Here is a 27,456-nt window from a genome sequence, read left to right as displayed (position 1 = left end):
CTTCGATATCCGTTTTACTCCATCCTATAATATTACAAAAGTAGATTAATGAACTGACTCCATATGTAATAAAAGCTTTAAATAAGTTTCTGCTGTTAAGCCTTGTTTTAAGAAGTCGTCGCATTCTTGTAGTGAACTTAGCAGTCACTCATTCTTTATAGTTCTATGGTTTATTCTTTGCGCATATTCATTTCTATACCATCAGAGAATTCTTCCACTATTTTAAGCATTTGATCTAGTTGATTTCGTGTTGCTGTAAGAATTTTTAAGTCAATATTATTATTATTATTATTATTATTATTATTATTATTATTATTATTATTATTATTATTAAAAGCAGAAAATAAAAAAATCACTTTTATAGTTTCCCTTAAAAAAAGAAACTATTTAAATTTAACACACAAATCTCTTTTTCACACCTGCCTAATAACCTTTTAAACTACAAGCGCCAATTAATCCCAATAAAACCAATTGAAAAAAAAGAATTAAACATCTAGAACACAATTCCCGGCAGTCGCCCAGTATTGTGCTCTATTCATCTCAGAACGCACGCAATAGAGCGGTCCCGTTCTCCCCGAAAGCTCTTCGCTCATTGGTGGCTTCCGACCAATTGAGTAAGAGCGCGCCCTCGTCCACCCAATCCCGTCCGGAGGGAGTTCAATCTCCAATTGAGCTCGTTAAATATAAATTGAGCCAAATGACTATGTGAGAATTCAGTTTCGAAAGAGCTCCTGTATGTGTCGAATTTTTTTGTTGTAGTAGTAAAGATTTCTTTTTTAAATTTATATAGAATGGAAGGTAGCCCGTTTGATAGTCAAGATTTTAGTGATTATAATAATCAACCCTTGCCCAGTTTGAGTTCGACGCTGTTAAGTTCGAAGGGTGGCGATGTGCATTCAATACAGGTAAGACCATTAATTAGTTTATATGCATTTATTTCTTTTATATTAGGGTGAATGTAGCTTATGATATTTTCTATATTTTTTCATTTTTATGATATAATATTTCTCGTGATCTCAGTTTGTAAGTTTGTTTCATTACTACTTAAGACGATCGATTACAAAGGTTCTAGATAAGAAAATTATAAGAAGAGACTCTTAAACGAAATCATTAAAATTACAGAACACACAAGTAACATATATAAAAAACAGGACGTTGACAATCTAAGTAATACATATTTCAACCTAATAAGATACCTTGCATAATATATGTGGTTGTACAAAAAATTCTATACCAGGAAAATCCTATAAATCTTTGTACTTATTATAATTATTATTATTAACGAAGACGATTTACGATATATGTAAGTGTTTATTTACTTAAACAATTTTTGCCATTTACTAAATTTTGCAGTTGATTTCTAAAATTCATGGAAATAAGTTCTTACCTCTTAGTGTACATGAAATACCTGTATTATAACTAGAAATATAATAATACAATATTTATTTATTTGTAATGGTTCATGACATTTTTGTTTCTAAGTAGTTTTTCTAAAATCAACGAAATTGTACATTATATATCAAAATATATTATAAAATAAAAAGAAAAATATCTACAGTTTTAACTATAAATCGCAGATACCAGATAACGTACAATGAAGCAACAAAGCTGATATGAGTACCATGGCCCCCAAGACAAGAAGAAAAATTAATTAAAATTGAAAAGTTAGTAGGAAAAATCTTTTCTCCATAAATAAATTGCTAATTTCGAATAAAACATTGAAAGGCTAGAATTAGCATTCCCATGGAACTATGAGCATTTTGTTTACCTGCAACATGTTGATGCAATGTTACCAAATGCTTATGTAGAAATGGCAAAAAAACACACTTTATAATATCATAAAAAATTGTCACTCACTTTGACAGGGGCAAAACAATACTACTCCCGTGCATTTTTAAATCATAGTAACTCGAGTTACTAGGTTTTAAGTCTGTATCCATAATTGAAATGTAGGTAAAATTTCCTATATGGAGCTATTAGTGATTTGTCTCTAAGAGTTAGGCAATCAAAGTTACACAACCTACTTTTTCTAGTAACTTACAAAAATCGTTTTGTTACCATATCATATTCTAGTAATTTAAGTTACTTTATTAGACCCCAAGAGACGGAAGAGAGAAATTTTTAAAATGCAACAACTTATCCTCCTGGGACCCGGACATGTTTTTGTTAAGTTAGGGTTGTGAGGCTTTTAAATATAATAAAAAATACATAAATAAACATTGTTTACTAATAACTTTTTTTATTTTTTTTCTTACTTTGACAGATACATGACGTCCATTAAAATGGACATTGGGTCTTAACCTAAACAAAAATTCCCAATATATATATTTTTTTTTCAATAACATTTCAGTCTAAACCTATGAAAACGCAGAAAATAAATGTAAACTTAAATTTATTTGCTATGGAACTCCATGAAACAGTTTCTGTTGCCAGTAATGCACAAAAATGTGTTGCATGTATTACAAAAAAACTTGGTTTTTTTGGCACAAGAGTAATTTTTACATCTAATCGATTTTTTTAAGTCTGTGGCAATTTCTGGAAAGTGTTGTTTCCGCTTTCTTTCGGTGCCTAATGACGACGACGGTGAATCGACAAAGATATTTCCCTCAGGATTTCTTCTAGTACCTACACCTCGGATGTTTTCTTGGGATTCACTTTGTGGGTTTGGGTGTATTTGTCAAAAGTTGAGTGGCAATTTCGATTTTAAAATCTAAATATTGTTGTATTTTGCGTGGAGGGATTTTAAATATTTTTTTATCTCTTAAAAAATTGTCACTCACTTTGACAGGGGCAAAACAATACTACTCCCGTGCATTTTTAAATCATAGTAACTCGAGTTACTAGGTTTTAAGTCTGTATCCATAATTGAAATGTAGGTAAAATTTCCTATATGGAGCTATTAGTGATTTGTCTCTAAGAGTTAGGCAATCAAAGTTACACAACCTACTTTTTCTAGTAACTTACAAAAATCGTTTTGTTACCATATCATATTCTAGTAATTTAAGTTACTTTATTAGACCCCAAGAGACGGAAGAGAGAAATTTTTAAAATGCAACAACTTATCCTCCTGGGACCCGGACATGTTTTTGTTAAGTTAGGGTTGTGAGGCTTTTAAATATAATAAAAAATACATAAATAAACATTGTTTACTAATAACTTTTTTTATTTTTTTTCTTACTTTGACAGATACATGACGTCCATTAAAATGGACATTGGGTCTTAACCTAAACAAAAATTCCCAATATATATATTTTTTTTTCAATAACATTTCAGTCTAAACCTATGAAAACGCAGAAAATAAATGTAAACTTAAATTTATTTGCTATGGAACTCCATGAAACAGTTTCTGTTGCCAGTAATGCACAAAAATGTGTTGCATGTATTACAAAAAAACTTGGTTTTTTTGGCACAAGAGTAATTTTTACATCTAATCGATTTTTTTAAGTCTGTGGCAATTTCTGGAAAGTGTTGTTTCCGCTTTCTTTCGGTGCCTAATGACGACGACGGTGAATCGACAAAGATATTTCCCTCAGGATTTCTTCTAGTACCTACACCTCGGATGTTTTCTTGGGATTCACTTTGTGGGTTTGGGTGTATTTGTCAAAAGTTGAGTGGCAATTTCGATTTTAAAATCTAAATATTGTTGTATTTTGCGTGGAGGGATTTTAAATATTTTTTTATCTCTTAAAAAATTGTCACTCACTTTGACAGGGGCAAAACAATACTACTCCCGTGCATTTTTAAATCATAGTAACTCGAGTTACTAGGTTTTAAGTCTGTATCCATAATTGAAATGTAGGTAAAATTTCCTATATGGAGCTATTAGTGATTTGTCTCTAAGAGTTAGGCAATCAAAGTTACACAACCTACTTTTTCTAGTAACTTACAAAAATCGTTTTGTTACCATATCATATTCTAGTAATTTAAGTTACTTTATTAGACCCCAAGAGACGGAAGAGAGAAATTTTTAAAATGCAACAACTTATCCTCCTGGGACCCGGACATGTTTTTGTTAAGTTAGGGTTGTGAGGCTTTTAAATATAATAAAAAATACATAAATAAACATTGTTTACTAATAACTTTTTTTATTTTTTTTCTTACTTTGACAGATACATGACGTCCATTAAAATGGACATTGGGTCTTAACCTAAACAAAAATTCCCAATATATATATTTTTTTTTCAATAACATTTCAGTCTAAACCTATGAAAACGCAGAAAATAAATGTAAACTTAAATTTATTTGCTATGGAACTCCATGAAACAGTTTCTGTTGCCAGTAATGCACAAAAATGTGTTGCATGTATTACAAAAAAACTTGGTTTTTTTGGCACAAGAGTAATTTTTACATCTAATCGATTTTTTTAAGTCTGTGGCAATTTCTGGAAAGTGTTGTTTCCGCTTTCTTTCGGTGCCTAATGACGACGACGGTGAATCGACAAAGATATTTCCCTCAGGATTTCTTCTAGTACCTACACCTCGGATGTTTTCTTGGGATTCACTTTGTGGGTTTGGGTGTATTTGTCAAAAGTTGAGTGGCAATTTCGATTTTAAAATCTAAATATTGTTGTATTTTGCGTGGAGGGATTTTAAATATTTTTTTATCTCTTAAAAAATTGTCACTCACTTTGACAGGGGCAAAACAATACTACTCCCGTGCATTTTTAAATCATAGTAACTCGAGTTACTAGGTTTTAAGTCTGTATCCATAATTGAAATGTAGGTAAAATTTCCTATATGGAGCTATTAGTGATTTGTCTCTAAGAGTTAGGCAATCAAAGTTACACAACCTACTTTTTCTAGTAACTTACAAAAATCGTTTTGTTACCATATCATATTCTAGTAATTTAAGTTACTTTATTAGACCCCAAGAGACGGAAGAGAGAAATTTTTAAAATGCAACAACTTATCCTCCTGGGACCCGGACATGTTTTTGTTAAGTTAGGGTTGTGAGGCTTTTAAATATAATAAAAAATACATAAATAAACATTGTTTACTAATAACTTTTTTTATTTTTTTTCTTACTTTGACAGATACATGACGTCCATTAAAATGGACATTGGGTCTTAACCTAAACAAAAATTCCCAATATATATATTTTTTTTTCAATAACATTTCAGTCTAAACCTATGAAAACGCAGAAAATAAATGTAAACTTAAATTTATTTGCTATGGAACTCCATGAAACAGTTTCTGTTGCCAGTAATGCACAAAAATGTGTTGCATGTATTACAAAAAAACTTGGTTTTTTTGGCACAAGAGTAATTTTTACATCTAATCGATTTTTTTAAGTCTGTGGCAATTTCTGGAAAGTGTTGTTTCCGCTTTCTTTCGGTGCCTAATGACGATGACGGTGAATCGACAAAGATATTTCCCTCAGGATTTCTTCTAGTACCTACACCTCGGATGTTTTCTTGGGATTCACTTTGTGGGTTTGGGTGTATTTGTCAAAAGTTGAGTGGCAATTTCGATTTTAAAATCTAAATATTGTTGTATTTTGCGTGGAGGGATTTTAAATATTTTTTTATCTCTTCGATAAAAAATCCATGAGTTAGCCGTTGCTAGATCAAAGAAATGGAAAATGACCCTTACAGTCCATTTTTTTAATCTGGCTCGAATTCTATAATAGCTAATCATTCGGTCTATCAAGTCTATTCCTCCCATACAATCGTTGTATTTAGCAACAACGTAAGTTCTTTTAACCTGAATGTATTTAGAGTCTTTCTTAGACTACCTTTTACACTCATCGCTAGGTTGAACTCCTAGAGCAGTAGATGCCAAAAGTACAGATTTGAGATCATACCATTGTACAACAACTATTTCGCCATCTTGTCTTACGATTTGTTCCGAGCTGCCTCTACCTATCTTGGCCATCATTTTTTCCGAAGTTAAATTTACTGCCGCTACGGTACACGACATTTCATAATGGTTCCAGTACAATAATTCTCTTCTTGACGAAGATAGTCGAGAAGTAGTATTGCCGTGAAATATCTATCGCAGTACACATGATTTCCAGGAAATAATGTCCTTCCAAGGCGAACAACAGCAGAAGGTGCAACACAAAGTCGTTTTACAGAATCATCTGGAAAAGTATCTTTTCCTTGATATAATTCAAAGTCTATGACAAGACCATCAGGGGCAGCAACATCAAATTTTTCAAGCCCTCTGGATTTGGCTTTTCTCTAACGAACTGCTTCATTTTACAAGTCCCTGTAAATGGGATCATCTGTTCATCTACAGCAACCACTTTCTCTCTAGGTAGCTGCAAACACTCCTGCCATACTGCTTTTATAATAGGACGTACTTTCCAAAACTTGTCAGACCTGCGTACCTCTTCAGCGATCCTGCCATCAATGACGATTTTAAGGTTACTTCTTATAGCAAAAAATCTATCTCGAGTCATTGTATCTGCAACAGCTGAAACTTTAGTGGTTTTTGCCCAGTACATTCTGATTTTGGGATATTTTAGACAGGACATCAAACAAACTATTCCAAAAAAATTTTTAATCTCATTAAGAGTCAATTTAAGAGATTCTCCTTTAAGTTCAACGTACCATGCATTTGTGCAATCACACACTTTTTGGAATAACTCATGTTGAAAGTACATGGCTAAATACGATTTTACAGTACAATCATACCGGAGCTCTGCTCTGCATTCACTAGAGGGGCCTTCAAAATTTGGAGGTGCAAAAGTATCATCTCTTCTCCAAGACTTTCGCTTTAAAGGATTCACGGATTGCTTGGCCATTTTTAAGTTTTCTCTCAGGACACTAAGAGGAATTCTATCTTCTTCTTCTTCCTCCTCACTGCTGGTTACTAGTTCTTCATTCATTATTTCTTCTTCTCTCCCCATTAAATTATCCATAGTTTGAATTTCTTCTTCATCATCAGACATTTTAATGTCAGAGTCATCATTTTCAATGATTTTTAGTATTTGATCCAATTTTTCGTCATCGTCCCCTGGCCGAAGCACTCTTTGATTGCCAAAAGTTCCTAAAATAAATTTTATGAGTTAATTTAAAATGTGCATGAGATAGACCCAATGTCCATTTGAATGGACGCGAATAACTTAGGATAATACAAAACTTATTTAATTTTTTTTATTATTGTAATGTTATTTAAATTTGTCTATTAAACATTTGCAAATGAATACTTTCACAAAAATCATTACACAACGTTAAAAAATAGGTTACATACCATCATAACGAGAACCACGTGCAGCCGCCATCACAACAGAAAACAAACAACTGATTCCCAGCACATGTGCACAATTAAAGTCGACTGAATCGGACTGGGCGGCATGGCAGCACCGAAGTGTCCAACGTAGTGGATGCTAGATCTAAGCTGCTTAAATAATAAATTAACGAAACTGGAAACATAAAACTGGCATGTCCATTTAAATGGACGCTAGGTCCCAGGAGGATAAGCTAGTAACTTGAGTTGCATAGGTTTTGAAGTTGCAGAAATTATAGATTTTTGAGCGCGCGCGATGCGACGCGGTGCTATTTATTTCTCATCCGTAATAATGCTTATAGTGATTATAATATATATTTGTTAGTATGATATAATACGCGAGAAATAATGATTTTAGAAGAAGATAGGTAGTTTTCGATGAAGATGCGATAAAAGATATTATTGAAAATCTTATGAGAGGGGTAATTAATAGAGAATAATATAATAAAAGTGAAAAAAAAAGATCAATAAGAAAAACACAGAATTAGGAGACTGCTATATACTCACCATGCAAAAAAACCTGTCGTCTAAAATGCTGCTAGCGTATAACAGATGAAGCAAGATTAAAAGTATTTAAGCATTTCTCTTCATTAAATATTTCTCAAAAATAACTTTTTTTTGATGCACACCGGAAAATTTTTCGAGAAATGTTACCTTATCATATTTACTACCACGTGTCCAAACCTCTGATGTTAGTATTAGCACTAATAATGAAGAGAACATACCAGTATGTAAAGCCATGTTTTTAAAAACACTTGGCATGAAAACAGATGGACAAATTACACATTTTATCTCATCTAAAAGAAAAATCAAGGAATAACTAGAATAAGGGATAAAAGAGGTGAAAAAGCTAGGCAACAAAAAATTGAAAATAAAGACAGGCTAGATGAAGAAATTAACAATCACGTTGAAGAATATCAACCCGTTATCTCCCATTATAAGTTATTGCATGCTCCAAAAATGAGGTATTTACCTTGTGATTTATCAATAAGGAAAATTTGGTCCGTTTTTGGCAGCAGCGTAGAAAAGGTATCATATGAGAAATATCGCCAAACTTTTGATACTTTTAATATATCTTTTGCTACAACCTCTCAAGATGTGTGTGGTAAATTCCAGTGCAACGATATATTTATTAGAATGGTCACCCGTCAAAACACCAGCATTTTACTTCTCAAACAATGTAAATAGAAGGTGGATGACATTGTTTGGCAGGTGGAATGCTGGTGTTTTGACGGGTGACCATTCTAATATATCGTTGCACTGGACTTTAAATGTTCCATATATAAGCAACATCAGGATGAAGAAAATGGCGTAAGCCATGTTGGAAAATACTACGTGACAGCGAAAAAAAATACCGACCAGCATGAAGAAAATCGACATGAAATGAAAGTTACAGATTGTGACATTTGCAATAATTTTAAAATTCACCGTGAAAGATATGTTAATGCGAGAGAAGGATATACTCAAGATAAAAATAATAAATGGTCCAGTAATAGGGTTTCACGAGATTCTCGAAATTCGAAATTTCTCCTCTCGTCTCATTCTCGATTTCGAGACGAGATCGAGATTGAGACATTTTTTCGACATTTCTCGATCTCGAAAGACTGTAGATGCTGCAATAACTCAACAGCCTTTAAAAGGTTAGAAGAATGAAAATGAAAAAACTATGTTGGGAAATAAATTTAATTCATTTTAAACATAAGAAAATTAACAAAGCAAAAGAAACATAACAAAGGTAAAAACTCAAATAATTTTATATTTTTAAAGAAAAAAACCTTCTAAAGTAAAACATAAATTCTAAACATTTAAAAATGAACAAAACATAAAATAAAGATTAATAGAAATACGAAAAGTATAGATAACAAAATTATTGCTTATGCACTCATAAATATATCTTTGTTGCATAGCCAAGAATTTAAACATAGTAAAAATTGAGCCGATTCTCCAGTCAATCGGCTTCATTCTTTTCTAATTGTCAGTGTTATCCTTGAGAACAGTCTATCTGCAGGAACTGAAGTGGCTTGTATACCTAAAAAATCACGAGCCATTTTCGATAAATTTGGATAAATGGCTTCGTTCTTTCTCCACCACTCTAAAATATCTTGATTGCCTTCAGCTCTCTTAGATAAACAATATTCATCAATTTCTTTTCTCCAGTTCTCTCTGTCGCCATTGCTTTTTTCAAACAAACTTTGCAGATTAAGGTCATCAGTATTGTCATCAATATCACGGTGGAAGGTTGAGATGCTAAAGGAATATCAATATTAGAACTAACGTTTCTTTATACAAGTTTTCGAATTTAGTTATGGCTTTTTGTTTTAAGTTTTTTCCCTAGTTCGTAAAGTTAAATGTCTCAGTCTTATGTCGTGGATCCAATATTAATGCAACACAATATATCCAATTGGTTTTTGAATAGTGTTTGACGATTTTATCCCTTGCTGCTTGAAGAGCTTCTATAACTTTTTCGTCGGTTGTATTCCTATTTGGACAATTATTCAGTCCAAAAGCCCAGGTTTCCAATTTATCTAGAAGCATATTAAATCCTAAGACGACCATAGGTAATGTGCAGTATTTTTCGCCTTGAAATGAATCGGATAATGTTTTAAAAACTTATAAATAATTAAAAATTCTGCTTACTAGCTCCCAATCTTGAGACGAAATAAGATAATCCTTTAAGTCATCATTATTTTCACACAAAATATTTACAGGTTTTTTCATCTCGTTTTAACATCAATTACTGGCATCAACATCGTTAAATCGGCAGACTTGCAACAGTTAATGAATTTTAGCTTAATCTGTTCCGAACATTTAATTTTAAGAGCTAGCGCTCTAATATTATCTACTGCCGATTTATTGTTTACATCAACAATTTCAGTATCGGCAAGTGTTTCGTAAATCTCGTGTTCATCATCAATAGAAAAAATTTCAAGGTCTTTTGCGTCTGTCATGCTACTGTCAGCTTTTATAATTTTAAGTAGATCTTGTACTGCTAAATTTAAAACGTGACTAAAGCAAACAAAATGATTGTCTTTACTGCCAAAATTTTCAATCATGTTAGATAAATACTGAGCAAATGTAAAATTTGCTGCTGCACTATCTGTAGTTATACCTTGAATCCTTTGTTTAATCTCGTATTTGTTAATTACACTGTTAAATATGTTGGCTATTTCAACACCCGCATGCTGTCCTAGCGCTGGGATAAAATCCAAAACAACACTTTTTAATTTCCAGTCTCGATCAATAAAATGAGCTGTGATGCCGTAAAATGACACGTTGGCATTGGATGTCCACGAATCAATTGTTGTAGATATTTTAAAACAGTTAGTGACTCTAAAATAATTTTTGAGCTGTTCTTGCATGGAACAATATTTGTTATAAATTTTTATCCGCAAAGCATTTCGTTTTGGTAACTTTGCCTCCTTATTTAAAAACGAGAACAGAGCTGTACATGTTTCATCTTCAAAAAATCTGAATGGAAGATATTTTTTTATGACCAATTCTATTATGAGATCTTCAAATTCTGGTTGATTAAATCCTCCAAAAGTAGATGTATTAGACCGTAACCTGAAACAGATTTAAAAAATCTGCATAACTCTGATGAAGGGCATATTGAGTTATATTACACCAGTAACAATACGAGTTTGGTTCCCCGACGTATAGTACAAATTCAGACTTTTAAGAGAATCCCCGTTCGGTACAAAAAATTTTGTAATGAAAATCTCTTTCTCTCTTCTCAAAATTTCGAGAATCTCGAATCGAGGTCGAGAAATTGTCTTCAAGAAAAACATCGAGACGAGAGTTTGTTAAAATCTCGTCTCGATGATCGAGACGAGACGAGAAATCGCCTTCGAGACGAGATTTCTCGTCTCGATGAAAACGTATCCAGTAATACCAATACTTTTACAGTTGATATGCAGGAAGTATTAATTTTACCAAAAATGGCAGAGAAAAACTCCTTTTTCGTGTCCAGACTAGTCGCATTAATTTAATGAAACATTTGCGCCTTTACATGCCAGAAAAAAACCTATGCTTACTGTAGCAGAAAGCCGTCCGAAGAAGAAATGCTTCAGATGTAGCTTCCACCTTTTACCGTGTTATTAAAAATGTAAATGCAGAGTGTTACTGAGTTTACATTTTGGTTAGATAACTGCTTGGCTCAATATAAAAACCGGGTTCTATTTTCATCATTGGTAAACATTGCAAATCAAGAATGGGGACCAGATAAAATAACAATAAAGTATTTTGATCAGGTCATTCCTTTATGAAGGCCGACTCAGTACATGGCCAGATTGGCCATGAGTGGAAAAAGGGAATAAGATTTTAACGACCTAATAGATGTTATAAATAAATCTGCCAATAACAATAACGCAGTAATATTAAATCATGAAGATTTTATTCCGTTTACTGACGGATGTAAACAACGCCGGAAGTGTGGAACAAGTTGTAGGATACCATTACTGGAGGACGCCCGAATTGCAGAATCTAGGAAAAATCCAAGTGTTTATTCTATAAGACATGCTTTATAAAAACGGAATTCTTTAAGGCATTTTTTTAAAACAAAAAATGTCCCTTACTATTCCACCAAAGGCAACAGCAAATAGGGTTATAAATGCTGCAAAGATAGACAAAAATGTCAATACCTTATGTCATTATATGCCATCCAGAAAACGCTTATTTTAGAATGACTTGCCAGTAACTGAATCTGCTTCATTAACAATAATTATTCAAATCTAACAATTTAACTTTGGTATATTAAAATGCACATGAATGGAATTGTTTTATTTCTACTAATTACCACATAAAAACCTAGTATGTCAAGTTATCAATGAAAATCTGTAAATTTGTTTGATAATTGCAAAGTCAAAACAAAGTAACTCTACATTATCATATAAATAATCTACTATTCATAAAATTTTCATCACACATAAATTAGGTGATCTGTTTAACCCGTATATCACCTTTTATTTATTTCTTAATATGACGTAGAAGGAAGGCTAAACAAAAAACATTAAATTGCATTTTTCTCAAAACCATTAAAATCGAGTTACTAGGTTTTAATAATGCACGGAAGACTATTCCTCTTTAATAAAATATGAACCATTTGTTTTGCATAAAATATAACAAGATACTTTATAAAGAAGAAATTAAATATTTTATACTTATTATTAGATTTCCTATTAAGTATTTATTATTCTACGTTTATGACGACGGTTGTCAGTGATCAAGTTTTTAGCATATTTGTAAGTTTAAGACTATTATCTATAGAACCATATTGAAACTTTACCACTATATGAGGCGCCCAATTCCAAAACTCTTTAGATCCATGCTAACCAATTTTACAGGAGAAGAGAAAAACTTTGGATTTCTTGTAAGAACAAATTTTTGTGGTTTAAAATGAAAATACACATTTATGACAACTGTTTATTTAAGTATTTGTTACTAAGTAGTAAATTTTTGTTTAAAAGAAGTAGTTATGGACAAAAATAATAGGGATATAACAAGTTTTGCTATCGCACCATGGAACTAAAAAGTTTTGTTTCAGTATCTGTAGGATTTAGGGAGTTTTAAAAGAGTAAAAGTTTATAATTTAAAAACAAATATTTTTTTTTAAATGAAACTTAAATAATAAATTCTTAGTCCATCGTCTTCTTCCATGGGTTTCATTCCTTCTTCTTCTTCTTCTTCTTGAACTTCTGTATCATGAAGTGATTCAATGGCGTTGTCAATTACTATTTTATAAAATGTTAAATCGACCTCTTCAATGTTTCTCCATTCTAAACCAAAATGTTTTTTTAATAAAGCATCCACATCCTTAAGCTTGGCTGGTTTTACTGCACATTCCTTAGGAAAAGACTCCAAATTTAAGGTAGCCAGGGTTTTTCCTTTTTTCAAAACGGACTTGTAAATCCCAAAATCGCTTTTGTAATTTACTTCCCCCTTTACGAACACTGCTTGAGTTCCTTTTGAGTTCCATTTCTTTAAAATTGAAATTCTTTTACATGGAGCAAACTTAAAATGCCACTGCCCAGGTGGCTTTATAACCGATTCTATAGCTTTTTTCCAGTTAAAAATTTGACAATCTTTTTCGATATCAAGCACAGTTGAAAACTCGGAAAAAAATTTCCTATATTCATCAGGATGAACTATAACTTCCTTTTTTTTAACCCTTTTTTCAATTCGTCCGAAAACACGATCCGCCGGTAAAAAAGAGTGACCAACCACAGGAAATGTCACAATAATTAAAAAAAAAGTTTGATTGAGGTAACATCAGTCAAGTCTACCATAGAAAGTTTATGATTAACTAGTGAAGATATTTCATTTGAGCCCTTAGCGCACACATTCTCGGTCCAAGTGTATGAAGTGATACTTTTCTTAGTCTGTTTGTTATCGGAATTTCCTTTACATACTGTCAAATTGTATAGATAGAGCTGCCTGGAATAGTAAGCTGATTGATCCGGGAGTCGGGGCAACACCATATTTTTTTAACAGTCGAAGGATAATTTTAAAGTATTTTCCTCAGGTTTTTTAAGTGCTTCATAAAATGCCTTTGCTTTTAGATTATGAACACGTAGCATGCATATTAGCTTTGCCTTATTATCCCTGTAGGTTTCGGCAGTTATTAAGCTTTTAAGTCTTATACATTCCGAGCAAGCATCGGTGGCAGAACTCTTGAAGCTAATATTAAAATCCCTTGTAAATACTTCCCGGAAATAGTCATATTTTACATCCAATCTGCTTTTTTCATCACAGTATATTTTCCACAACTGCCTTATGGATAGATCACTTGGCATATACTGTCGTTGAGATTTATTCCTAGTGTAGTGAGACTGAACACATTTTAACTTTAAAATAAATGTTATTTTGTACTTATCCTATCCCCTCCTCTATTTTCTTTGGGTGGTATAGTGTCAATCAAATATTTTTTAGCTATATTTTGCACCCGAAACCTTGAAATGTCCAAGATAGATAAAAAGGCTTTACTGCAAATATGGAAAGTGCCATCTTTAGTTTCAATAAAATATTTTAACGAAACGGAATTATTTCGAGTTCCTTTTATTGGACGGCGCCTTTTTGGAATATTTGGTTCTGTATGTTTAAGAATAAAGTTATCTTGCGCAATTTTCGTAGTATTTTCATAGAATTTTTCATGAAATCTTCGAATATCTTGCATAGACAAGTTTTCACGGGCAAAAGTACTTTTTTTATGATGACATTTGGGGTGTCTAGGTAGAGTTTTAGGCTTATACCTGCAATAAAAAAAGTATTTTAAGTACCTACCTACCTAACTGTTAAAAATTTATTTAAAATATTACCTTTGAACTCTATCTTTTGCTTTCTTCCAGTTTGATGGATGTCGCAATTTCTTTCGGCCTTTACCAGGTGTAGCAAGAAAAAATGAGTCTTCCATATCACAATGTGTGTAAGACTCTTTATATTAACAAATTTTTAACAAAAACACCACAAATTAACTTTCAAGCACTGCACAAACAAAATCAACGTACCTATTTATACCGCAAGCAAAACAAAACTAAACCATAAAAATATTATTTGTGGAACACATGCCTGTAAGATCTCGCGGAACAAAACAGTTTTGATTCCGCGTATTAATACTGTGGTATAAGTGTCAATAGAAGAAAATATGTTTTGAAAACGTTGCAGATTAATGGATTAAAACACTTTTGAAACATTATTTACATAGGATTAAAAAAGTTTTGCTACCGTTACTACTTTTTCGAAGGCAATTTCTTTGCGATTTATCAAGTTTTATGGCCAAATAAATTTGACATCTTATGTCAAACGCCTTAAAGAAGACAGCGCCACACATATGTCATTTTTGAATAAAAATGGATTTAAGCAGTTTTGCAATTGAACACCTCATATATTTAAATTTGTAATTATTAATATGCTTTGTCTACAAGATGTAATTATCTTTTGATAAAAAACTTATTTTGAATTTAAATAAAAACTTGCTCAGAAGCTGTTAATTTTGTTCCAGGCTTGTGGCCATTAAATTACGTTTTTCAACATTTTTTAGATAAAAAAAAACACATTAGTTCAAGATTCAGAAGACTTATTATTGCTCACTTATCAATGCCAAAAAACATAAAAATTAAATGTGCAAACTAAAGATTTGTGGCTTTTTGTTTTGTCTCGTGTTCCAGTAGATTATCGTTAAGTTAGCAAAATTATATGACTTAAAATAAATTACTACCTGATCGATAAAAAGTCATAAAAATCATGAAAAGCACTATAAAATTTATTGATAACTTTTTTCAATTAACTGTTCAAGTCATGCGTTATACTAGCAAAACATGTATTTTAAAATTACAAAAAATAAACCTATTAATTATTTAAGGATCAACAACCGGTAAAAAACTTACAAAAATGCATAGGAGAAACTTAAAATTAAAAGTACATTAATAGGTCCTATAAGATAGAAAAAAAAAATTATATTTTTTTTTTCTATCTTATAGGAAGAAAGATAGAAAAGAAAATACTGTAAGGGACTAAGTCCATGGCTGTACTAATTAAAAAGGGTAAACTAGTTGAAAATAAAAGACTTAACATAATCTTCGAAATCTCCTGAAAAGTCCTTCAATCTCCTTCAAAGAATCCTGCAAATATCTAGGCATATGACAAACAAACGAGATCGACCAAAAGAACATGAAGCAACAACTAGAACAAGAATTAGAAACCCTAAAAAGTCATCGACGTATGCAATTTAGTGCATCAATTTCGGGATGGTGTCCTGGTTTACCACTGACCTAGATAGCAATAACAGAAAAATTAGACCTACTCTGCAAAAATTTAGAATGATCTATCCAAAGTTTATGATAGAGAAACATATTCTTTAAAGAAAACTTGATGAAAGAGGAGAGAAAGATGTTAAAGAACTCTGCAACTACTTCCCCAAATAAATATTTTTTTTCTTATGAAGTGGAGCGTGTTTTAGATAGTTCCCTTCTTAATTAGCTCTACCATAACAGTTTGGCTTAAAAAGTTACAAAAAAAGGCGAGTTTTAATGAATACTTCAAAATTTTTTCAGTTTCTACTATTAGAGTTGTCAATGGAACAAACAAGAATAGATAAGGCTCTTTAATTACGCTCAGTAAATGTTTCCTAGTATTTAAAAAATAAATTAATCTACAGTCCCCATTATCCTTAATTATTCAATAGCTAACCCCTATATTTAATTGGTCAATGATGTTCAAGTCGTTTATATTTTAACCATCAGTATCAATAGCCTATATATTTATATTGCAGGTAATAATCCAAAAAAACTTACTTACCTTAAAGACCAATTAAATGCGGCCCTCTTATCCTAATATGTCATATTTTAGGTAATGCTAGGCTTGCAGCAACAACATGAAATGTTCACCAACATGGGATCACCTCTGGAATACGATAAGTCCTCGCCTCAAAAACTTGATGGATCTCCAATGCACCACCAAGACCTCTCCATGACCTTTCAGCATGGCGGAGCAATGGATAGTATAGGAAGCACCAACGGAGTACAATCGCAGAGAAAGAAAGAGGACGTGGTGATGTTACAGAGTCAAACTTTGGATTCTACGGAGATTGTTAATGCTTCCAGTACAACTAATAAGAAAAGTGAAAAGAAGAAAAATGAAGGGGGCGGTGTCAAGAAGAAAAAGACTAGGTGAGATTTTTGTGTATTCGGTATTCGTAGAACAATGCTGTAAAAGTTTAAAAAAAATTAAAATTATTTTACTATCATTGACATATCTATATGGGATCAATTCGACATTATTAATATTTAAACCCAAAGCTAACAATGATCATTAAAACCTACCCTATGTCTGATCACAAAACCGCAACTGCCCATATACCCGCATACTTCTGTCCAAAAATTCAAATCAGCTTAACTTTTTGATGGTTTTAACATAAAAAAAAATCGGGAGTACATTTACACAAACCACTTTAAAAATGAATTGTCCGCGTCAGTTGTCCACTTAAAAACGCATAAGGGTCCCGAAAACTGGGACAGATGCGTAAAATACCGATGGAGGCACGAGCTGGGGTGGTTTTTGCATTCTTTTATGCCGTCACGAGTCAAGTTGCTGTGACTAATTTGATGCTGAAAGATGGATATCTGTTTAATTTATTGAGGGGGGAGTTAAATAAAAAATTGTGGCGTAATTTGGATACGGGGAATTAAAATACATTGTGGGTTGTTTTTACTCATTTTTGCTACAATGTTATGAGTTTTATATCAGTACGTTTTGTTTTTGTATTTTATTTCATGTCATCATGTTATGTCTTGTTTGTTTTGTTTATTTATAAATTTCGCTAAATTGTTTAAGCACATTTCCATTAATAAAGTAATGTTAGCCGCTGTATGCAACTTTTTGTGATATGTACAGGGTGTTCATTTTGGGTACTTTTGCAGGATTATCTCCGTTATTGTTAGAGATAGAGAGTTGCAGTTTTCGCGGCACTGTGCTACTTTTCCGTAAAACTAAAGATACCGTCACCAAAATTTTCATAGTCCTTTTTTATAGTCCGTTTAAAAAAACACAAGTTTGGGTTATAACTCAAAGACTATTAATAAAAAAAAAATATATATACACCACTAGATTCTACGGCAAAAAATCTATAAGAGTAATTTTTTACTTTTAGAAAAGCTTTAAAGATAAAGGAGATACGATAGGGGTCCCAAAATCCAAAATTTTCAAAAATGCTCTGTATATTAAAAACTAAAACGACAATGAAAATTTTGTTGACGGTATCTTTAGTTTTACGGAAAAGTAGTACAGTGCCGCGAAAACTGCAACTCTCTATCTCTAAGAATAACGGAGATATCCTGCAAAAGTACCCAAAATGAAACACCCTGTACATTACAAATAATGAAAGTATAGGACGAGCTCAATCTAAGATTCTATCAAAGTATATTTTTTTATTTGTTGATATATATAGACTTTGATACTATCTTGTTGTAAAACGCCTATTGTAAGCCATTAAAGGATCTAAGATTTGCAACTTATAATGGTCAATTCTCCTTTATCTTCTTTTTATCTGCTGTTAGTGAATTAAAGCTATAGTTCAGAGAAAGTTCAAATTGTACTTCTAAAATTGAATGAACAAACTCAACGGACTACAGACTCAATGGAGGTTCATCAATAACAAAACAGCACACTAATTATTAAAGATTTTTTTTTTGCATTAAACATTGTCATCCACTCAGGATACGGCCCATCATTTACCATTGTTTTAAATATTTTGAAAACTCAGCTTGTACTTTCTGCTCTAATACACAATAAAAACAACATTAACTAGCAGTTCTGTTTCTTAGTCAGGTACCCGTCCGCTTCGAATGTTGACAATCATGTTGGTAGTTATAGCTTTTTTGTAGCATTCTCCTATACAGCCACATCTCAAATGATTCAAGATTTTTAATGGTGGCGTATGTGATTATCCAGGATTCTACGCCTTACAGTTAAACAAAAAAGACAAAGCATCTTATGTGCTTTACTTTCGTTTTAAGAGACATGTGGTGAAATTTTTTAAATTTATTGTGCACCGTTCTATTGTTCATTTATGATGGTTTTAAGGCAGCAATATTGTGGAACATGTTTAATACGAGTTCTATCGGCATGGACGACATGGTGATGTTCATGTATATCTCTGTTGCTAAGGATCATTTGTTTCCTTTTGTTTATGTTGATATTTTAGACCATATTGTTGACTGTACTGCGGGATATTGTCCATTAACCTTCCAAGCTATCTGCGTTCACCATTGTATCGTAGCCGTATCGAATATTACTTGAACTGACTCCGTTTGAAACAATATGTCTTCTACTCCGTTAAGTCTTAAGCATACTGTTTGATTGCAGCAGAGGTTTGAAACTAATCCGATATCTTTATCGTCCAAGCCAGCCTCTACCAGGATATTGATTATTTTATGATATTGAACGCGATCAAATGCTTTTTCATAATCGATTAGACATGCGTACACATCACAGTTCACTTCCCTGCATGTCTGGATTAGGACTTAAATTCCAAAAAGGCCCTCACTGGTTCCAATTGCATTTATAAAACCAAATTGTCTTTCATGTCATACATCTGTTCTTCGCATTTGTTGTAAATTCTTTTGTAGATAATTATAAGAAACAGTTTTAGTATATAACTCATCAGACTGAGGGTCCAATATTCCTCTCACTTCTTTGGTAGGGATATTTTTAGAGTTACAGATTTGGTTCCATCATCCAACAGCTTTACAAATTCAGTCTCTATATTGTCCGGTCCCAATGCTATTTTATTGATATTTCTACTTCGTGAATTAGTATGGATGAGCCTGTAGCTTCTCCTATTAGTGAGTACATGACTACACGGTCTTTAATAGTCAAAAAGCTTTTCAGATAATGTTTGTCAGTAATAATTCTTTTATTAATGTCATATAATTTTCATAACTTGTCACTTTTTAAACGTTTCAGTTACCTCTTTTATTTTTTTGTGTAAGTTAAACCTGTAGTGTTTAGCCTGCAGTATTTCTTATATACCTATGCATTTATTTGTATACTTTTTTTAATAACTACAACAACGGAAATGGATCTATAATTATTTTTTTTTCTAGAACTATTGATTTAAATACATTACAAAACAGTGTCAGCTTCTGTTTTTTAAAAATCTGGAATTTCTTTAAAATACATTATTTGTGGAGATACGATATCAAGACCAATGCTGAAATCATTTCTCAATTTAATTAAAAGTGTGCTTAAAAGTTTATAAATTTTAAGGGTTGTTGAGGCAAGATCGGTAGGAGTATTTATCAACCCTGTTCTGAGTCCTAAACTTTGGCTTAATAGTTATCTATAAGAGATTTTGTATATCCACTGTCTATTGCAATTTGCTCAGTTCAGCAACTCTTCCTTTGCCTGTAACACTATTCCTTAATTTAAAACGAGTCTTTTTAACATATTCCAAACGTCCTTAATGCAAATTAAGTCAGGAAATTGAGCAGGCCAAGATAATCCTTAAATATTGTGTTACTCCAAAATGTTTCTCATCAGTTCTTGCCACAATTGGACATGCATTGTCAAAATGTTTATTAAATTCTTTAGCGTGTGGATGAAATGGGAATCCCAGCCCAAACCACCAAAGTTATGCCTTAGTAGTTATCAACTTCCCGAATTATTTTCAAGTGAGAGGTATTACCAACTGTTTGCCATAGCCTTAGCCTTTTTGGATCAGGACGTAAACTAAATCTTGATTTAAATTCTTCGGCCTATCCTGATCTCCTTGCCCGATTTACTGAAGGTCTAACAGAACGTTTAGTTTAAATATTGTTTTCATGAAACTTATTCTTTATTGTTTGAGTAGTTACACTAACACTCTCTCTGCAGCTCGTACATCCCAGGGTGGGTGGGTCTTGGCTGACTCAACAATTTTCCTCCACTGGACTCTCTCTTTCATTAGCTTTTGTCCTTAGCTATTTTTACAGTGTCCTGTGGTTATATAGTTCTTTTACTTCCTTTTTTTTCTTCTACGGTACTGTTTAGTTTCATCTCGTATAAGTATATACTTCGTAGGATTTTTCTCTCTGCAATTTTCAGTCAGTTTCATTTTTCTCATCATGGTCCAAGTCTCACAGGTATAAGTCATATTTGGTCTTACAATGGTGTAGTATATTCTTATTTTAGTCGTCCAAGATATATTTTTGTAATCTTCCTATTTTCTGTAATGCAAAACAGCAGCGATTGGCACTTTGTATTGTCATGTTAATTTCCTTGGTCATGTCATTTTTTCACGTGTATAGCACCCAAATACTTCAACTTGTTCGAAGCTTTATTGCTTTATCGACCTATCTGATCCCTACACTTAGTTCGTGATGTAAAGTGACACTAATCCCACGAACATTTGGAACTTCACTTCTTAGCTTGTTGGTAGAAATATGGGTGTTTCATAATGCTTGAAGGCAAATAAACCTGTAAAGATTTTGTTACTTTTGTCCAGATCAGTACCGTAAAATGGGGTGCATAGAAACAGTTTCGGACCTTTCCTACTCTGATGCTAACATGGTAGTCACCTTTTTGACAACAAAAAAAAGGAATCTACAGGTTTCGACTTGTAGATGAAAAAGCGCATAATAGATTTTTTTTAAATAGAGGTTTTTCCACAAAAAAAAATAATTTTTTTTTATTCACCCTTAATGTGGGGTGAATAGAAACACCCATTTAAATTGGTCAAATTTGCTATTCTACCCACACGAGGGCAAATAGACATCTGAAAAAAAATTTAAATTGATAAAAAATATAAATAACTCACAAAAACACCAATTTTACAAAAAAAACTTTAATTTCTATAGAAATGTAACAAGTTTAAACATATTATGGAAATCCATAAATATATCCTGATGAGTGTTTGGTGGGGCGACTTCTTAAGAAAGTGGCTTCAATGTAATTTTCTGTAATAATAATGACTTGTCCGATATAATATTTATTTCTTTGTCTATTTCGATATTTTGTTGGAAAATACGCCAGAAGACAAGTTCCTTTTTCTATTAAATCAAGCGAAATAGGAGAAACACATCGGAACAATTTACCCTTAAAGCAGACTGATGCTGATGAATTATTTGTATCCAACTTATTCTCGGACTTATCGGTGAAACTTTGTAGTGAAGTGTCCATTTCTGAGTCTGCATCTGAAGAATGATCTTGATCTTTTTCCATTTCAGAATCTTCACTTGAAGAATGATCTTGCAGCAGTTGCCATTATTGGCATGAAATTACTAAGGGGCAAATTCATTTCCGGGTCTGAATTTTCATCTAAGGTTTCCATACGTCTTTCCAAATCATTATCCTCTTGATCGTCTTTATCCAACGTGCTTTTAAAATCTGCACTTGTAACGCTTTTGCCAGCAGGAACTTAAGTTTTACGACGTCGACTCTTCACATTTTGACCATCGCCATATCTCATTGTTCTTAGAAGGTTAACCAAAGGGTTATTAAGTCCTTCTTCAATGTTCTGATTCTCATCATTTGTCTCGTCAAGATTTTGCTGCGGAAGGCGTTCCAAGACTTGATCCCTATCTAGTGGAAAAATTCCACACTTTCTAAACCCAGATTGTATGTTTTTTCCAGCATTAGGCTCAATAGCCTTTGACAAGTCATTTAGCAAGAAAGGGAATCTGTCCTTTGGAACCGTGCAATGCTTTGAACCAGCCCCCATTTCCCATTTTTCAAGGATCGGTCGCCAAGCTGTTGTAAGAGGCCGGAAAAATGCCACGTCCAGAGGCTGGGTCAGATGAGTAGAGTTAGCCGGGAGGAAGATAAATGAAATATTATTTTCTTCGCAAAGAGATACCGTACTTGCAGAAAAATGTGAACTCAGATTGTCGCCAATTAAGTACTTCTTTCCCGGTAGATCTTTTACTGCAGGTATGACAGTTCTCCCAATCTGAGAAGGAAATCGCATCAAACCAACCTGATGGACTTCTATTAAATCTGACGTCCTTTGGTCCTTCAATTGTTCAAGATGTATACAAATTTTTAGCTTTGTAAACCACGTATGATGGGAAGTTGGGAACAATTTTCCATCAGCTGAAGCAGCGTACATAATAGAAACGGCTGACTTCGACGTATTGCAAATACGTTCTGGATAGCAACAGCTTCTTTTCGAGATTACTTTCTTTTTACCCGGATTGTCAGTTAAATTTGTTTCGTCGTAATTTTTTTAACTCCGTGGCTAAATTGTCAAAATAAGCATTGATAGTATTGGGAAAAACAGCAGCTCTTGAGCGCCTGATGTTTTGGCAGATTCTAGATCTCAATTCATTTTTGTGACGTTTTAAATTAGAATAGACAAAGTCTCTGCCAGGGATATTATCTTTAAATCTCGTTATTGTTTTACCTCTACTGTCTAGGTAATTTTTTATCATCATCCTGACGTCCAAATGATCAAGTGGATACCCCCAATCGGAACAAGCTATTAGTTGATGGACAAAAATATCTTCTTCTTGTTTGGTTAGGGCTGTTTGTCCTCCATGACGCTTTAGATTTCGGTTTTTGTGGTGCCGATAAAGCACAGAATAATGATGCCACTCTATAACTCATCCCGTTGTCAATGAAGCAAGGGCTATTTTTATACTTTTTTCATCAATTTTCTTATGTTTTACCTCGAGGGTCTGGTTTATAAACGCGAGGCATTTTCCTGCAAAAGAAAAAAACAATTATGCACAACAAACACGCTGTTTCTATTCACCCCAAAATTACTTAAAAGTGACGTTATGTATTATATTACATCATAGCAAAAAAATAATCAAGACAAGCAATTTCTGAAATAGGCAATGTAAACCAGACACCTTACAGCTACTTTAACCAAAAACTCAATGTCTTACCCGTTTTTAGCTAACCACTGCGAATAAAGATTTGCTAGTGATGAAAAAAGCACATGTGTTTACTCCGGCGGGTGCGTGGTTGGTACTGCAATCAGGGCTGCCAACATAAACATCTTTGGCCTGTTAAAGTAGTTATGGCAACATCTGTTGACCGTTTGAGAACAAATTTGAAGCGTTGGGAGGTTTAATTCCGATGTTGATTTTTTTAAAAAGAAGTTTCCCGTTTTTGTTGCTATTAGGTAGGTCTTTCTCTTACACTACTAGTCTAGACAATTCTGTGCCACAACCTCCCAATAAGGCTTTTAGTAGAATTTACAGAACCAACATCAAGACACCAGCCTTGGATAAAAAAGGTGTTTATTAAGCCAAGTATAAGGGTAAAACACACCGAGGCTTTAAATTAAGAAGTACGAACAGATTTGAATTTGGTTATCATTTAAAACAGACAAACCGCAGTTTTTCAGCATCAAATTAGTCATACCAAAACCGGACATTACGGCAATGAACAAAGCATAGGAGCCCTTGTTATTGCTATATTCATCCTAGATAAACTCGATGTAGATGTTAAACATCAGGTAAAAGTAAACAAATATAACGAACTAAAAAGAGATGTAAAAGAATTATATCTGTAGAAAGTAAAAGTTTTTCCGGTTATTTTGTCCTGTCTCGCTTGAAGGAATTAGGAAGAAGGAATTAGACATATCGATTTGATTGATCTAAAAAACGGTGATCCTGGATGTGAAAAATATCGACAAATCATTTCTAGAATATAGAAGCCGATGACGAAGTAGCAGTTTTTATCAAAAATTATATTTAACAAACATTTCTAGACTACCTCAATAAAAGACATTTGATAATTAAGTTAAGTGCAGTATAAATTATGGCTAAGTGCAATAATTAATAATGAAGTCAAAGTTAAATCGTCTTTTTCATAGTTTCCTATAGTCCAATCAGGTACCTACCTACCTGTTATACAACACAGTGATACTATTTTTATATCTATTCCATTATGAATAAATTTACTAATACTGAAATGGCTGAACTGCAGTTTATTTAGAGATTTGCTTTAAACTTTAATATCTTAGAAATGTCTAGTATAGTTTTTATCAGTAAGTCATTTAGACAAACTAACTATTACTTCCACAAACCTGTCAATGGAGCATTACAGAGTTCAAAGGGCATGACTGTAAACTGCTTAAAAAGTCGTATTCTATATTGTCTTTTCTCGACTATATATGTTATAGTCGAGAATGCAGTCCTTTCCTTATATTCTGGATGCATTTTTACCTGCCAGTATCCATTTTTCAGATCCAGCGTAAAAACCATTGTGAGCCTATACTATCTTATGCAGGGTGTCGTCAATTCTTGGTGGGGGACAACTATCTTTAATTCACTTGACGATAGTCCATACAAAATCTGATAGATCCGTCCTTTTTCTGTGCTAATATATTTATTACTTGCAATTTCTGTAGTATCTCAGAAATGAAGTAATGCCAGCCCTGCATATGTTCATAAGAACTTTTTTCTAAAAGCAACCTGGCAAATCACCATTTGAAGTTGCATATCATATTTGTCATAAGACTTCCGTATAACTGCACCATACAACAAATATACACTTGTGATTGTGTATGGGAAATATATGCATATTTCGTTCTTCGCCTGAGTATAACAGAGGAGGTTATCGGTACTAAAAACTAGCATCTGCCAAGGATCACGAAATATTTAGAGTCCTTGCATATCATCCGAAAACTTTAATTTTAAGGCCTATAATTCGAATTTAAAAGGTTAATCGAACCCATATACTTATCCTCATTTAACTTAATATAACCAATTCATAATTTTTATAAAAAATATTGACACAAAATCTATCGAGTACGATCTATAAGTTTCTAATACTGAGTAAACTTAATGACTGTTAGTAGTTATTGGTAGTACAAAAACTATTATTACTAGAATTATTAGTAGTTATTAAAAATGCACCATGCACCATTCAATTGCATCCTTTAATCAAAATCAATCAATCAAAGGCACAAATAATTTAGATAATAATTTGACCTTCTCTATTTTAGAACGACCTTTACCGCTTTCCAACTGGAAGAGCTAGAACGAGCCTTCGAACGTGCCCCCTATCCAGACGTATTTGCTAGAGAAGAACTCGCGCTCAAACTCAACCTCAGTGAATCCAGAGTCCAGGTTTGGTTCCAGAACCGACGAGCCAAGTGGCGTAAGCGCGAACCACCAAGGAAAACCGGATACATTTCGTCATCCACACCGTCTTCCAGTATAAACACCAATTTCAATCAAACGATACCGTTTACGCAGGCTCAAGCCACGGCACCGGTTGATTCATGGAACTATGGTCAATCTACTTACGAACTTGGGGGCCATTTGAACTTACTTAACTCAACGCCAGGAAGTTATTCAGGGTTTGGTTCACCTGCTTCCTATACTACGTTTGGTTCTACGCAAAACTCTTATTCCTATATGCTGAACTCTCATGATAGTCAACTGTTTGCTGCTCCACCAATGAGGACTCATGATTACTCTAGTCCGCCTACTAATGGAAGTCCTCCTTTAGGTAGGGAGTATTCTATATTACAAACTCATTCTCCAGCAGGGGATGAAAACTCCATTGGAGTTAAAATAGAGTATGTGGATCCGAATATAAACCAATCGCCTGAGAGGTATGGAAATGGATCTCCGAAATATGAGACTTCTTATGATGATGGAAGATTGAAGGAGTTGAAGCAGGATGGAAATGGGAATCAGACGTACGTATCTTTGCCCACGTTTTTGAATTAAGAACTGCAAGGAAAAATAGAAGTTAAAACGGTGAAGAGTGAATTATTATGTCAAATGAATTTCAAATATTAGGACGATATATTTAATTTTGGAGTTTGGAATATATCGAATGCTTTTTTGTATGTTTCCTATATAATGTATATATGCAAGAATACATAAATAGATAAAATCTTAAAAACATATAAAAAATATTGAACTTGTACAAAATGTTTTGCCTACGTGTGAAAAATGTTACCATTATTTAATTATAAATTATATTTGTACAAAAATTTATATATAAAAGCCGGGCCAAGTATCAAAAAAGATGTACATAAGAGATTATATAACATATTTTATATATGTAGTTAATAATATTAGTATTAGGGAATTTTAAGACTGACGAAGTTGCCTTAAAATTGTGAATTTTTGTGCCATAAAATTTGTAAATATTTTGAAGATATAGTTTAAAAATTTTTTCTTTAATTAATAGACATGTACATTTAAAATGCCGAATGCTATGGTGCCAAATATTGTAAATAGAAGGTATAACATTTTTATATTAATTTGTACACAAAATATAATTAATCTGTTTGAATTTACCAATAGTTTTTTTATGAACTAAATATTTTTACCAAACTAATATGGATAAAGGGTTTTCTCAAAATTCCGAAAAAACCTGAACGTATCGACTGAGATGACTGAGAATGTATGGACAGATTCAAATTTCCCGGTTAAAAAGCCCACACGTCATATACGCTATGCAACTCGCTTAGCTTTTCTGGTTGGGTAGTACATGTTTAGCCATCACATGAATCAGACGTCGCGTATATGTTTAATGCACATTTCTACTTTTCAAAGTCCTAGACTGATTATTTGAGTGTCACTATTTAACGGATATTTCGTCTTCAACTTTATATTTCGTTAATCATTTTGTGGCTACAGCTTAAGGTAAGCCTATATGTTTCGTTCATATGTTTTTACTATTTGTATTATCAAACATTTTATCAAAATAAATATATTTTCCTTTATGTCTTCCTAAGAGAGGCTCAGGACGTGTATCCCGATTCTCCCGTATATGTCCAGAG

General features: G+C 32.8%; 1 protein-coding gene across 1 annotated transcript; it reads left to right on the top strand.

Moving 5' to 3' along the window:
* Positions 1-529: 529 nt before the first annotated feature.
* On the top strand, positions 530-26,840 carry LOC126745135 (retinal homeobox protein Rx-B). Its single transcript, XM_050452861.1, has 3 exons — positions 530-905; positions 16,575-16,894; positions 25,660-26,840. Exons 1-3 carry the CDS (start codon positions 792-794, stop codon positions 26,390-26,392), a joined length of 1,167 nt encoding a protein of 388 aa, XP_050308818.1. The 5' UTR covers positions 530-791; the 3' UTR covers positions 26,393-26,840.
* The last annotated feature ends 616 nt before the right edge of the window (positions 26,841-27,456 follow it).

The sequence above is a fragment of the Anthonomus grandis genome, chromosome 15 (assembly GCF_022605725.1).
Source record: "Anthonomus grandis grandis chromosome 15, icAntGran1.3, whole genome shotgun sequence".
Classification (NCBI taxonomy): Eukaryota; Metazoa; Arthropoda; class Insecta; order Coleoptera; family Curculionidae; genus Anthonomus; species Anthonomus grandis.
Note: the sequence above shows the minus strand (reverse complement) of the source record. Positions and strands in the feature narration are given on the sequence as shown.

Coding starts and splice junctions, on each gene's coding strand:
- LOC126745135 (XM_050452861.1), top strand. CDS start 792: ATGGAAGGTAGCCCGTTTGATAGTCAAGATTTTAGTGATTATAATAAT. Junction 906..16,574: donor GCGATGTGCATTCAATACAG/GTAAGACCATTA, acceptor GTCATATTTTAG/GTAATGCTAGGCTTGCAGCA. Junction 16,895..25,659: donor GTCAAGAAGAAAAAGACTAG/GTGAGATTTTTG, acceptor TCTCTATTTTAG/AACGACCTTTACCGCTTTCC.